At 38.3% G+C, this 15,718-nt stretch overlaps 1 protein-coding gene across 1 annotated transcript in view; it reads left to right on the forward strand.

Moving 5' to 3' along the window:
• trabd2a (TraB domain containing 2A) overlaps positions 1 to 9,780 on the forward strand; it is a 60,737-nt gene extending 50,957 nt beyond the window's left edge. The window contains exons 5-7 of the mRNA XM_051412709.1: positions 843 to 933; positions 3,802 to 4,074; positions 8,081 to 9,780. Of these exons, the coding sequence (XP_051268669.1) occupies positions 843 to 933; positions 3,802 to 4,074; positions 8,081 to 8,282 (566 nt within the window). The 3' untranslated portion in view covers positions 8,283 to 9,780. The remainder of the gene's footprint in view (positions 1 to 842; positions 934 to 3,801; positions 4,075 to 8,080) is intronic.
• Positions 9,781 to 15,718: the final 5,938 nt, after the last annotated feature.

The following is a 15,718-nucleotide window of genomic DNA, read 5'->3' on the forward strand; positions in this document are numbered from 1 at the left end:
CAATAACGGATGAGAGGGGTAAAAAGAAGAAGTAGGTGTAAAAAAAGAAGATCGGATGCAGAGAAAAATCATTTACAAGGCAGAAGAAGTATGAAAGGATGTGAGGAGAAGAGTATCTGATAGCACGAATGGAAGCATAGCACTGTCCTTAAATACACAACCTCCAACCCATTATCTGACACTGTTGAGTGATTTTTGATTTTGATAATAAAGACATCTTTTAGGAAAGGTTTCACAAATGCATTTGGACATTTTGGGAAACAACTTTATTTATTCTACTACGTAGCATAACTAACATAATGACTGAAATGGTGGAAAGAATTAGCCTAGCTCTGTTCAAAGTCCAAATTGTATCTTTATTGTTTAATCTATGCAAACAAACAGAAATGTAAAACTATAACTATTCCTGGATAGTTAGCCTGGTTTATGCAGCAGTTAGCCTACCTTAGCCCGGCTGAGAGCTGTCCATTATCAGGTTTTCCTTCAAGAAAAGTATTTTAACTTAAATTTGAACTTACTTATATTAACTTAAACTGGACTTATCAACATCACTATTCAACATAACACAAAAACAAGATGAACACTGGGAAATGATGCCCCCTGCCTGAGTTCAGTGTGTGTGCTAGTATGTGTGTCATTGTTACAGCACAGGACTCTGTTCTGTTGTCTCCATGACCTTTATTTCTGTATTAAAGTTATAGGACTTGATTATACTTTTTCCATGATCTTCTGAAGTCAGAAGGATAATAAATGTCTGTTTTCAATAAGCCTGCAATAACTCATCATTAGCATTCAGAAGTGGAAGTCATCACTTTTCTTTTCTTCTTTTTTTTTGGTCGCAGGTCATTTTCTTGGCAACAATACAGTCATTGATGTGCTTCGTCGCCAGGGATACGAGGTGGAGCACACCCCTGCTGGGCAGCCCATAAACAGGTATACATTTACTGCAAAAGCACCCTTAAACACACACGCATACATCATCTAGTGGCACGTCTAACTAGACTGGATTTGTGATTTATCATAGCAATACACTGTGCAAATTGAACCAGTCCCCTATAATTATATGAGCTTCTAATTTTAGAATATTTTTTCTTGTTTTTTTTTAAATAATTTTACTTTTATGCAACACCAGACTTTCTTTTTGGTCATGAGTTGAATTTTCACAAAATCCTAAAAATACTTCAAAGTGCAGAGTAAAAGTTGCTTAATTTGCCACAAAAAGAAAAAAAGGGTTTAGTTGCACCAGTGACAGGAAATGGTGAATTGCCGGTATAACTGATGAGGTATGAGAGCAACTGTGATTTTTCTTAAAAAATGTTTTATAACGTAAGCATTGTTGAGTTTAGTAAGGTAATTCAAGGAGGCAAAGATAAAGGAGTACATTTATCAGGACCTTTTCTGTTCAAGTAAGTTTTGTATACTGATGTTTTCAGAGTCTGGTTTGAGACGATTTTATTTTTAGATAGCCTAATCATTTTCCATAAAAAGCATGAGAAATGTCTGAGAGACGACGAGAAGAGACTGACAAAGAAAATAGCAGAGAAAGTGAGAAATACTCATATGACAGATAGAAAAATGGGCAGAAAATATTATGTTTCGCTATATTTGTTGCACATTATGATTTGTTCCAAAAACACAAGTCTCTAAAACTCAAAGGCCCATATTTTATCACTTAAATAGGTGTAAGGTTTCATGTCCCGGCCACATTATACAGGGCAACCGCTGCCTTATGGCCCTGACAGGAATATATATTTCTCTCAACTTTTTCACAGACTGGATTTCGAATGGGAAATCATTTTCCAAGTAAGCACTACTCCATAGTTGGTCTGTGTTCATTTGCAGACCCAAAACAGATGTTCAAGTTCTGCTTCAGCCCTTGTGAAAAATGTGTTGTCTGCAAATAATCAAAAACTGCACTCGCTAGTTATTCGTTGAGTGATTCTCCCTTTGTTGAATACTCTCGAAATGTCCCTAAACATGAGTATTTGTTTTATCACCTCATTTCGAAGTTTGTCATAGTTTTGTTAATTTACTTGCACTATTGACACTTGAGAGTTAGCTTTTTGTTTATTTGCTGGTAATGAACCATCACTTTACTAATCACATAAGAGGCTCATTTTGGTAGTGATCACAGAAAAGAAAATAAATTTTCTAAGATTCAGAGCGCTGTTGTTATTACAGCAGATAAAAGGACATTCATTGGCTTTAATGTTGTAATAAATACCTATAAACAATTTTCAAATTAGATTTAGGAGTATAATTCATGGCTATGAACTTGCAGAGCTGGAACATTTATCATGAACCAAGCTTTCTGTTAAAGGAAGTCTAATAGACTTGCGCTGCAGTCCTGTATGTGTAACTGCGTATGTGGAGTCAAGGAGTGCAGTGCGGTGGTGGAATAGCTGTAGGGATCTCATATTTTAATTTTAGAAAAAAAATATGCTCAGTGATGTCTCTTATTCATTGGGGCCTTTTATTTTTTTTCCACTTTATAGATTGCTCTGTAGATAAATCTGACAAAATCCCCACCAGCCACCAATGAAATGTTGTTGAAAAGGCCAACCTAAGCAGAGTTCATACCTCCTGCTGTGAAGCATGTAGTGCAGTCTACCATGGCACACTGTGCGGGTGGCTATCTCAGTGCAGATCTGTGTTTTCTGTGTGTGTACATGAATGAATGGGTGAATCTACTTTCACACACACAAACTGTGTGTTTGATGCAAGACCATGAGCCTGTGATGAACCTGAACATGTGTGCGTGTATGTGTCCATATCCATGGTGATTGTTAAAGATAGTTGCTGTCCTCATTAAAGATGGCCAGCAGCTCATCAGAAGCAAGAATGTTTTTAATCAAAAAGATGAGTTTTGGTTTTGCGCTCATACTTATCATTCCGGTACTTTAATTTGTTTTTCCAGAAAATCTTGGATATGTTCTCTATTAGACTACACATTGGAACTTGGAATGTCCACGGCATCCTGCTCTTACATAGCAGGAATTCCTACTCTCCTCCTTTTCCTTTCCTTTCTTTTCCTTTAATTTTATTTGGTCGTGGTTTCACTGGTCATTTGGGTGGCTGGATGGGACCGCTGATGGGATTAAAGGAATATAGTAATACTACTATACTTGTAAAATCTATAATTTAATACTCACTGACTTTAGACTTTCAAGATAATGTAGCTCTGAAATCTCCTTTTTGGAGGAAGGGCAGCTGTACTCAGCTGGATTCACAACATTTATAATGGCTTCCAAAGGCGAGTCAGTCGCGGCAAAAAAAAGAAAAAAAGAAAGAAAGAAAAATGTACAAAAACGTATCACAGTGTCGATCGAAACCACTCCGGCAGCATAATCCATTTCTCCGCCTTAAATCCATTCGTTCAGGATCTAGTACTCGCAGGCAGTTGATATCTAAAAGATAGACTTTTGGTGGAGGATTCCTTTCTTACTGTCTCACTACAGTCCTGAAATCTTCATCTCTCTCTCCGTACCAAACTCAATTATGTAATAGCATAGATTTGGTGAACTTTCTCTGATCATGCACTCCACTGACAGGAACTTGTAACAAAAACAGAGAGGAAAAGAAGAATGGCTTTGTCTGTCTGGTGATTTGCATGCAGACAACAAAAAATCTTAAATCTACAGCTGAACTCAACAGGCTGCTGCAGGTCCTGGGTCTATAGAAGAAACAATAAAAACAATAAAGAATTTCTAGCTTATGCCAAGAATTATTATCATATTGTGTGGGAAAGATTGGTTCAAAGCTTCCAAAGTATCTTATGTTCCTGTGATGTGCACCCACTAGGAGATCATCATTCAGACCTGACTCGCCGGAGTCAGAAGAGCACCACGATGAGTCCCCTCTCCTGGAGCCTTTCCTCCACGAGCTCCCTCACAAAGAGGAGGATCAGGGGCGTCCCCTGGAGGATGATCTGTTACCCCACATGCTTCTTCCAGCTGATAGCCTGGAGCTGCTGGAGAAAGCGGAGAGGAAGATGCTGAAGAAAAAGAGGAGGAACAAGCAGAAGAAACAGCGGCACCGGCATTTTAACGACCTCTGGGTTCGCATCGAGGAGAGGTAAGAGGACAGGGAGGGAGAATCAGTAACTTGTCGGTCTCTTTTGCTGTGAAATGGAACAAGGAGAATTGAAGAAAAGGTGAAACGAAAGGTCACAAGTGGGGAGAGAAGAAAAGAGTATAACAGTAAAAGCTTAGAGAAGAAAGAGAGAGAGGATGTGAGAGGTATTTCCACTTGTGTATAGAATAAAACTGACACTTCCTGGTGTGGTGCTGCAGGCTCAGTCAGTCATCATATCACATCACCATACTCTTCATGCAGTCGGCACACACTTCTGCACAATACACACACACACACACACACACACACACACACACACACACACACACACACACACACACACCCTGCAGTGTGGTATGAGTCCAGACTAGTTCCTAGCTGGTATAAGTGTCTTGGATGTGAAAATAGCAGCCTGGGAATTCCTACCAAGTATCCGGTTTTGGTCTCACAGTAGCTCCAGGCAGGGACTAACCGGACAACAAAACAAGCTCACCTTTCAGACAAAAAGGAGACCTCTGCACAAGGTGTGGTCTGTCGCATTGAAAGTTCTCTCAGTCTGTTGTAAGGGCAAAATGTTTCCGTTTTTAAGGAGGTGATTGTGCATGTGGACAGGAAGCAAAACTATGCATTTTCTGCACCCACTTAACCCTGATCAGAGTTGGAGGCTATCTCAGCATGCATAGGCAAGAGGCTTCAGTCTATCACAAGGCCTTCACACATAATCAGACAACCTCATTCATTTACAACTACGGGCAGTTTAGAGTTTCCAGTTCACCTGACTTTCACATCTTTGAACTGAACACGTGCAGGAAACCCACGCAAACACGAGGAGAACATGCAAACGTCACACAAAAAGGCCCCATGATCTTCTTGCTGTGAGGAGACAGAGCAAACCACTGTGTTAAAATAACTCAAGCTCAGTTAGGTTCATAACTTACTGTCTCATTGTGGGAAATTAAATTAACTGCACAATCATCAACCTAAAGGGCATGGTGACCATAAGAATTACTTGGTCAAAAGGTAAACATTTACCCTGCAATTTAAACATTTAATATGTTTTTGTGTAGCTATTACATTCCCCTTTTTTTCTTTTATCTGTTTCCAGAATGTGCATGTGTTTGCATGCTGGAGTCAACCCTCCCAGAGTCTTAATTAGTGTGGAACATAGAGATTGTTTGCTATGGCTTGTGTTAAGATTATACAGACGGAGACTTGGACTGTTTACACAGGAACCTAAACTCTGGTCAGTCATAGACATAAGCTACTATTACACATCATTTCAGTGCAATATTTGAAATCTGTGGTTCACATTTTCAAGATGGACATGTCCTGAAATCACCAGCTTTGCATCCCCTGTGGACCTTTTTTTTTCATTCTACATTAATGTTATTTTTCCTGACACTTCTTCCTGTCTATACATGTAGCTTTATATTCTCCTTACATTGGGGTTGAATTTTCTTTTAGGTGCTACAGTTTACTCCCACAGTCCAGGGTGAGGGTGATAATCTAAACTATTCATTGGTGTGCATATGTTTCTCTGTATGTTTTAGTCTGATTGATAGAGTGACAACCCGTCAAGGATGTTCTCCCACCTTACATGCTGGGATAGGCTAAACAGTTTTGCTAGTCTGGTGTTCTAGTCTTTATATTTATATTCACCTTACCTGTCTACAATTATGGCAGTAATTTCTAAATTGTCATTATCAGGTGCTAAAAGCAGTTGCGATTAGAAATAATTGCAACCAACTTGCGCTTAAGGGTCTTGTTGAATCCGTGCTGGGTTCTGCTGTTAAACATGTGGTGCTTTCTACCTCCTTATTAACATGTATTTTTCCATGTACAGTATACACTGAAGGGATGAAAAATCCAACCATGTAGCGTCTGTTCTTCATGTGAACAGAGGGGGTTTGTGAACGTTTGTGTACATTATGTCTGCAGAAATGTTTTCTCTCTTTCTGAGAGACCCTGTATTTGAAACAGAAAGGAAACAGACTGTTTGTGTACACATGTTAGAAAGTGTATACGGTGCATGTCTTTGTATATTTTAACGTCTGAAAAGGTGGCCAAGTGAGAAACGGAGAGGGACTCAAAAAAAACTGAAGCGACTACAGCGGCACAGCTCTCTGTTGCGTTTGATGCAGGGCCACAGAGCAGTGTGTCACCTGGTTTCCTTACACCACTCCTGGCCCACAGAGCTAAATAAACCTGCTTCATAATTTAATAAAAAATGCCGAATGTTTTCTCAGAGCATTCAAATACGTGCTTCAACATTTACAGAAACTTTAAAGAAATAAATCTTGCTGAAATGGTACCAGTGAAATGATCGAAAAAAAATCATCCATATTAATGCCTTTAATAACTAAAGCCTAGATCTATAAGCTGTAAAGCCTTAAACTAAGATCAATCAGTGCAAATCAAATGTTATTAATAGGTATCTGTGAGTAATGGAAACACTGTCAGTTGAGGTTAATTTTGAGGGAAATATCAGAACACTTGAGTTTAATCTGTTAACAAGCTTCTGTTTGATTCTGGAGGACTGTTACTGTTCTAGCATTTTGAAAAAAATATGGACATCTATTTGGAAACTACTTGGTGGAGCTTGTCAGTGGATTTAATGTACTGATGCCTTTTTGTATGGTGGTTCTCATCTCATGCATCCATCACTGGCTCTAACAGAGCATATTCTGGCCCTTTTATTTAATCTTATTTTGACTGGCAATTAACTCTCCCAAGATCTTCCAAATGTGCCCCCTTTTCAGCCAAGGATATTGCAGTCTGCCATCCAAACTGAAGCTCATTTGTCCACAATAATCCCTCTAAGCACACTCTAATTTGTCTGCAGTCGGGATGAGGACTGGGACATGATTACATTTCTTTTTTTTAAGATTATGATAGACATGTTTTCAATTTTCTCTATGTTGATGCTTGTGAAAGTATCTTTCCCAATAAAATATTAATCCAGTGCAATGGTAATACTATCGTTCAATCATTTTTATTTAATATTGGATGTTGTAATGCTGTGTCAAATTGCTGTTGCAGCCCACTGGTATCTGGAGATCCTGACTTCAGGAACTTGTGTGTTTGTTTTGCCTGGCCACGTCCCAGTCTAAACCACATGAGCACTGCTGTCCCTGCATCAAACAGGACAGCAGAAATGATTTAATTGGCAGACTTGTTTAGAAAAGGGCGGATAAAGAGGGAACTAGAGACAGCCAAGGAGTGGCAGACAGAATATATAATATTGGGAGAGGAAGAAAAACAGAGTGGAAGCAGGCAGGCAGATTGGCAGCTGGTTTATAGCCATGTGCGGATCAATGAGTTGCATGCCCAGGAGTTTTGTATTTGTAAAATCTCTGCTGATTGGTCAGCGCTGTAGCAGTGGTTTTGCCATCATTAATATTTCCATTGTTTTCCTCCTGCAGTCTGCATAGTTTTTCAGTTGTGGGTGATATGGGGATGTAAAGAGAGTCCTGTTCTTTAAAGTACAGCACGATTTTCCTTTCAATCCCAAAATATCTGCAGTGTGATTCACTGACAACTTATGTATGTGAAAACTTGGTTTTAAATTCTATGTGTTTTTTCTATATGTATAGTTGTGTAAATAAGAATAAATTAAATTTAAAGCCATGTAAATAGGTTTTACAGTCAAAAACTCAGCTAATCTGCTTCATGAGGACTGTGTGGGTGTGATTTGATCACATTTGATTGGCAGTGGCCTGGCAACATGAACAAACAACCCCACAACTGTTGCTAAATGTTGCTTAAACCCTAATTGCTTGTATGGAAGTATGAAACACAATTTTTTTTGAGCCCATGTCAGCTCATGTCAGTGAGACAAAAACACAAATTCAGAAATCTCTCATCTCTCATCTCTCAACCAAAATGCAATGACAATTGTGTTCATAGTAAACAAGCTGGTTTAAAAAAAATGTGTTTGGTGGGCTTTAATAGATAAATATGGATAAAGAAAGATTTTTAAATCTACTCTCTTGTTTTTTCTCCACAGCACTATGGTCCAGTCTCCGCCTCCCCCGCTGGTTCGCATCATCAATGGTTACATCACAGTGCAGCCACCTGACAGAGTCCATAGCCACTACAACTTCCATCACATATCTTCAGCATCAACCACCTCTTCGTCCTCTCCATCTTTACTGGTCTTCCTCTGCTCGTTGCTTACGGTGCAGATGTGGACTGTGTTCCTCTCGTAGAGCATTAGTGGGGCAGTCAACCTTCTTGAGTATGAACTCTCACATATGATGGTTTCATGTATCAGCCCATGTAAATTGAGGTCTGATCACGCATCATAATACCTAGATGAGGCTGCAAAAGAGTGTGGTGACTCAGAGACTGCTCACAAAAAAATAGCGTGGAGAAAGGATGTGAAATCAGCTCTAGCTGTCAGGTAACGGTACACTCCATGGATGTAAGGCTAGATAAAGTTTGATGTTGTTGGGACTGAATGGTAAATCATGTCAATAGAGCATGTCTCTTACAAATTGAGGCCTTGATGAGCATGTAAGTTCATACAGAGTTAGGGTTCTTGGAACATTTCATAAGGTTTCCATTATTTTACACACACAGCAGGAGCGAGTACACAGAATGCAGCAGGAGAGAAAACAATCATGTGTGTTATGGATTACAGTGTTACAGTAGACACTCATCGTTCAACATTCAAACCTCTGAAAATATGAGATCTCACTGAAGTGACTGTTCAGTGAATGAACCCATGAACATTGTTGAAACTATTGCTGAATGTCAAATACTTTCAATAAGTACAACTGGAGCCATATGTCCTTTGTGTGTGTGTGTGTGTGTGTGTGTGTGTGTGTGTGTGTGTGTGTGAGAGAGAGAGAGAGAGAGAGAGAGAGAGAGAGAGAGAGAGAGAGTGAGTGAGTGAGTGGAGTGAGTGTGTGTGTGTGTGTGTGTGTGTGTGTGTGTGTGTGTGTGTGTGTGTGTGTGTGTGTGTTTGTGTGAGAGAGACAAACAAAGTCTATCAGCTCTTAACCCCCCCGGCCTTGCAAAAAGAGGTGTTCCTCTTCAGGCTTTAATTTATTCTTCCATTTTAGAAGAATTTGTTCAATGTTGCATAAAAGCCTACTGTGCGGGGAAATTGTACATATTGTTTCTAAATATTATAGATGTATTTTAGAATTATACAAAAATGAAAATTATCAAAAGTTTTGTTGTTGTTTATATAAATATATAAATAGAAATGCAGTATATTTTTGAAAAGAAAATCAGGAACTAACCACCATAGCTCGTGTCATCTGTCTCACTGAAATTACATTTTTGGAAGGGACATATGATTGTATTGTACTTTATGTATCAGTGTTATCACTTGCTTTGCTGTATGTGTCTGCTGAAACGATTCGTGTTATGTGTGTTTGTGTGTGTGTATGTCTGTTTTCACATAGAGATCATTTGTTTAATTTATTTAACTACTATAGTTTTGTTGTAGGCCATATGAAACATTCCCAATTTTTTATATATATATTTTTTGTCCAAATGTTTTATTTCAAATGTTTTCAAGTATGATTTCAAATGCATATGAATGGTAATAATAATTCAGTTTTAAATACATGAAGCTGTCTACACAGATAGACCACATACAGCATAGTGATTTAGGTCTTTCACATTTTACGTATGGTATGAGATGATTGTAATAGTATTACCATGAAAACAATAAAATATTTATCTAGATTGAAATATGATTTTACTGCTCATGCTTGACTGTGAAGCAAATCAGTGAGAAGTCACTGAAGACCTGTCCTTCAGATTTATTTTTTGTTTTTGTTGCATTCCTCTTAACATCACATAATTCATAAAATATAGAGGCTTTAAAGCTGCTATAATCAATATTTATATATTAACAAGATATCAAATGACTGTGTGCAGTGTAAAAGGGGTTGCTTATCATGACTAGCTAACACCTGACTGTAGTACATGCATACTCAGGCATCAGGTTTATCTCTAAAAGTACATGTTTAAATTATAGGGGATAAAATGTTCACTTCACATACATTTGTAATATGTCTCAAGGCAATTTAAGACATATTACTAACTGTTGATAGAATTCAGTAGTCTGGTATCACTGATCGTGTTTTCTGGCTGTGCCTTTCACAAATGTGTGGGTGGGTATACACTCACATGCTGCCCTCCTGCCCTGACCCAGGGTTCATGGCATGTTTATGTGAGGGTAATGTGCTGTGATAAGGCTGCTATTAGCAGCTGTTTGATGTGTGCATGTGGTCTGCCACAAACAAGGCAGCTGCTCAGCCAGCATATGTTGATCTTGCAGGAAACAAACAGGAAAGCTACGGGATTCTTTAGATGTACAGGAAATGAGAGTTAATTGATTTGTTATATCAACAGGAAAAGAAAGCTAATTGACTTGTTAGTTTGTGCTTTGATTTAGGAGGGACTGTGTGCTAGAGGAGGTCATAGAGGTCTGATGTGCACGAGCAATGTTAAGACAGGAAACACAAGATTTATCAGTATAAGTGAGGTGTGAGGTATGCAGAGTAAGTGGTTTGATCCACAAATAACTTATTAAGACCCTGTTTGATTTCTTACATTATAACATTGAACACTGCTGAACAACACTGGGGATGCACGTTGAAATCCTGGATACATTTAGTGTTAATTCATTCCTTTCTTTTTCTTCCACTAAGAGAGGAGAAGTTGCAATGTAAAGCACTTAGCTGCATGCAATTCCTTTGCTGAAAGGGATTCTGGGAAATTAAAATCAATTGAGTTTGATGGTGAGAGCTGACGCAACACAAAGGTATATTACTTCACAAATAACATCTGGAATGCACAGGTCATCACAGACAGACCAATCATATTTAAGACAAACATCTGGATTTTCCCTCTATGAATTATTTAGGCCTGTACCTCTGACACTTAGATTGATCAGGTAGCGTGTGTAATCTGTCTCTCTAATAAATTACACCCCTTATGGTTTTTTTCGTTTATCCAATGAGTGAATGCACAGCGGAACATGTGGCACTTCTCTAACTTTAACTGTGTGATTGAGTGCTAGGAAGAAAATGTGCAGAGAAAATGCAGACTTCATAAATAAAGTCATGACTGTAGCCAATTCAGACTGCACAAAAACATTAAATTCATGCCATGTAAAAAAAAAAAACAGTATGTGACTCTAAACGAGATGTTTCCTCTGCTCCATGTAACACAAAACTTTAAAAACAACAGACCTTGTAAGTCACTCAGTCATTCCATAAAAGAGCAAACAAACAAAGGTGCAGGTCACTCCTCTAATTGCCTCCCAATGAGAGCTTTTACTGACAGATGTTACAGCTCATTTACTATCAGAAACATTGCTTTGAATTCAAGTCAGAATGAACACAAAAGCTAACTGCAGGCAAGAGATATGCAACAAAAATCAGGACGCAGAACCAGGACACGAGGTCAAACCCTGATCAGTAGACAATTGACTCCAATCTGAGTGATGTTTAACTGTGTTCCATGTGTAATTTAAGCACGCATGTTGATAACAGGTGAGTCGATTTCCAGGCCCAAACCCAACAGTTCAGTGAAAATGATAGACCTGAATTAGCTGGAGGATAGTATTTCACCCAGAATCACTGCAACAACATCACCTATGCATTACATTATGAAAACACGCTCACGCAAACACTCTTCGGCAGATTTAACAAATCTCTCTGTCTTTTTATAGGATCTATTAATGCACTGGCTTGTGGGATTTTTTCTCTCATTATCTCCTCATTCATCGCAATATAAAATAAGGATGCTTTTGACAGGCATCTACTCCCTAAAACACAATCAAAAAAGAAAATGGGACTTATAAAAACACACCACACTGGACTGGAGGTGGGGTTGGGGACAAAACAAACCTGTAGGAATTGAAAGCAGATGTCCACGCAGACGTCTGTTTCCTGTAGAGCACAACACTAGCTCTTCAGAAATGAAGAAACGGTATTAAAAATCTTAGGTAATTGTTAGGTAATTTTTTATAGCAAGAGGTATAGCTAAAGTCCTTATCATGTCCTTTGTGCAAAATTTGAATAATTAATGAACAGAACTGCTGGAATGACTGATTTCCCATTTTAAAAACAGACACTACAATAAGTACTTCCTTCCATAGAAAGTATTGCTACTCTTAGGAATACTTCAATGTGTGCATTACACATTGAAGTATTCCTAAGAGTAGCAATACTTTCTATGTTTCTGACTGCTTGTTGCTTTGCTCAATAACCCTCACATTTTTATTGTGAGGACCTTGATACTAATTTCACCAATAGTTACCAAACCAGTAAGACATTCATCCACCCATTATACTTTCGTCCACCAGGTATACAACCAGTTTCTCTACATCTTGCTCCACAAGGTCAAATGACTTTCCCATTGTTAAAACAAGCCCAGCATGTTATTGTTTATCTGATGAAGCACTGGTCAATCCCTCACAGTCTTGCACAAATAAGCCTGTGTGTAGAGTAGGTCTCACTGTGGCTATTATTACTGCATCAGTTTAAGAGTCATAGCAGTGTGTTAACTGAGACCCATGGTAATAAGTGCTCTGTTGACTGAGTCCTCTGTATATTTATAGAGTAAATCTCCTTTGGGCTATATATATAATATGTTATCAATGCAGGTTAGAGCTTTGACCAATGAGAGCTCATAGTGTAAACAACGAGGATTTCTCTATTAGGGAGCACTCTTTTCTAGGATTGTCATCAACTTTCTAATACACTGGAGAACTAAAGGATAAATTATGTGTGTTTTGTCACTTCCCCCATTTTCTTTGGTTATTCCTTTCTTCATCTAGCCTATCTTTTATTTTGCCTGTCTTTCTCACTCTGCTTTATCTCTTCTCCTGATTTCTTCATTCTTGAGTCAATTAAGACAATTATCGTATGTCTAAATAGACGATTGACAAACGTCTTAACTACTGAAGGTAATCATTATTTTCCTGATGTATATATTAGCAATTACTTTTTCGATTAATCAACAGTACCTAAACCAAAGAATGTCCAAAAACAAACAAACAAAAAAAACAAAAAACAAAGAGACCCAGAGACATCTTCAAATTGCCTTGTTTTTGTCCAGAAAACCAAAACATTAAATATTATTGGATGTGTAATAATATAAATGAGAGAAAAACTGGAGATAATCAGTACCATAATCGCAGACCTGATACAGGCAAATTTTTGGTATTTTTGCTTGCTGAAAAGCTTGAACAATGAATTGATGTTTTGAATTTTTCTTAATCAACACAACATTTTATTGATGATTATGCTACATCTTAATGTGCTTAGGCCAATATAATACAACACATACAGTGTTTAGTCCAAGAGAAATCCAAGAAAGTATATGTAGGTGTACTTATAAACTCAAATTTAAACTGATTTAATCTCAATAAGGAGACTGATTAATGGAGATACATAATTCCATACATGGTTTCTTCAGCACCAACCTTGAAACCAGCTATCACCTGAATTAATTCATATTCTACTTTCACAGGGGAAGAAAACCTGCAGAACTGTGGTCAAAGAGGACTGGAGTTTTAGACATCATTCTTTACCTTTAAACATGAATGCCACATCACACCTTATGTGCTGCAAGCTGAGGTTCCAAGATTCCTCTGTATCTGCTGGGTTGAAACGTTTTCATAATGCTTATCTCCTCTACTGCCCACAGAAATACATAAAACTTAAGGAACCTATTAGTCTCTGTGAATTCAAAGCAGTTGCAAGGACAATGGAAGACCCATATATTGGAAATATTCAGGGCTTTGAGCTCTGTGCATCTGTTTCTCCTCCGTTGTCCTCCTCTGCACTTTTCCATTAAATCATTTACTCTGAATGATTATTAGTTATTACCATAGTTAGAAGGTACTATGAGGTACTTTAGATATGGGCTTCCTCGAGGGTCTCCCACGCACCCCAATGAGAGAATTAATGGAATACAGAACACCACTGTGATTAACTATCTAAATCTATTTCTGAATTATTCTTGTGTGCAAAAGTTTGGTTTCTCACCTAACTGCAACATCAGATATTTTGGCATGTAACAGTAGGAATAGCACAGGTGCAGATAACAAAACAAAAATGAAAATATTGGCAGCTGAATTCCATTAAGTGGCTTCAGTTTCATGGTCCACACTGATGGCTTCTTGGGACACCTGAATAGCACAGAGCTATCGTTAATATTATTAGTAACACCTGTGTTTTTCCTACTATGACAAGTCAAAATGTCTGATGTGAAAACGGTCTATTGCTGCAAGGGAGGTTCCAAGGACCGAATTTTTGCTGATGAAAGGGCTGGGTAGGTTACCTGAAAACGGACACCTATAATATTTATGAATTATTAGCATGTTTTCTAATGTCTGTTAAAATTGGTACCATGCAGAAGTCAAGCTTTCATTTTGACAAGCTAATACATATACCCTTGCTCAGTGACCGTACCTGAAGACTCACTTTATGTATTTTAGACTAACACTGCTGGTGCATCGTGCTGTGGTTAGTTTGTGTTTTGTCTCTGTTCCTAGTCTAAGAGGTTGTGTTGTTGGAATGTGGTGCAGTGAGGGCAGGATTTTGTTATTTAACCCTACCCCAACCTCAAACTGTGTGAGGCTTTTATGTTTTAAGGTTCAATTCTTCTTTCACTTTTTGATGTTACCACAGAAAATGCATTGTAATCATGACTAATCACAATATGTCTTGTAGGCAATAATTTAGTATCAGCTTTTTTTCTCCAAGAGAAACAGGTCTCTTCTCGAAGCTCAAAGGAATGATGCAAGCAGCTGTGTAATCCTTGTGAACTTAAAATACAAGTTAAATACAAGTTCATAGGCGTTTTAGAGCAAAACATTGTTTATGTCTCTTGGGGGTTGGTCTGCCTGTGATTGTCAGCTTATAAACAAATGAACCACTTGTGTGCTGGCGCTACACCACAGGGTGTCACTCAGTTACAGCCTGGGTCAATGGATCCCATTCACAGGAAGGATTTTTTTGGGGTGTGTTATTGATAGAAGGAAGCCCACACTGGGAGCTCGAACTTGGAGCACACACACACACACACACACACACACACACAGCACATACACAATAACTCACGAGACACCAGCACACACTCACACACACATCATAACGCCATTATACACACAACTGAATGTTAACACAGTCCAACTGGACCCATACAGATTCTAAGTGGGTTTGGTTGATATCCATTTTCAGTATACTCTCAAACTAAAGTTACCCCCCTCAGAGGTTCTCAGATTCAGCTTCAGGAATGCTCTCCGGGTCAACGCAGTCACTGGGAGGGAGAAAGCTGGAGCTAAAAGGTCATGATGACTTGTATAGAGAGTTGAGTTAGCTACTTTCCTCTCACCAGATACTGTATAGAACATATAAGAAAAAATATGCTAAATCAAAAATATGGTAAAGGCCGTAAAATACTTTTGCATGTGAACCATTAATATCATAATAAAATCTGTATCTAAGGAAGACGTATAGTTAATTCAAATCATACCAGTCATGATGATATGTCAAATAAATCAGAAAGGGGCCAATCACAGCTGACCTGTCAGTTCAGTGCTTTTCTGTTTAACACATGCAATAAAACCGTGTGCGCTGCTGCCCTCTGCCTGTCAGCTGAGGCACAG

This window comes from Dicentrarchus labrax, unplaced genomic scaffold, assembly GCF_905237075.1.
Source record: "Dicentrarchus labrax unplaced genomic scaffold, dlabrax2021, whole genome shotgun sequence".
Lineage (NCBI taxonomy): Eukaryota > Metazoa > Chordata > Actinopteri > Moronidae > Dicentrarchus > Dicentrarchus labrax.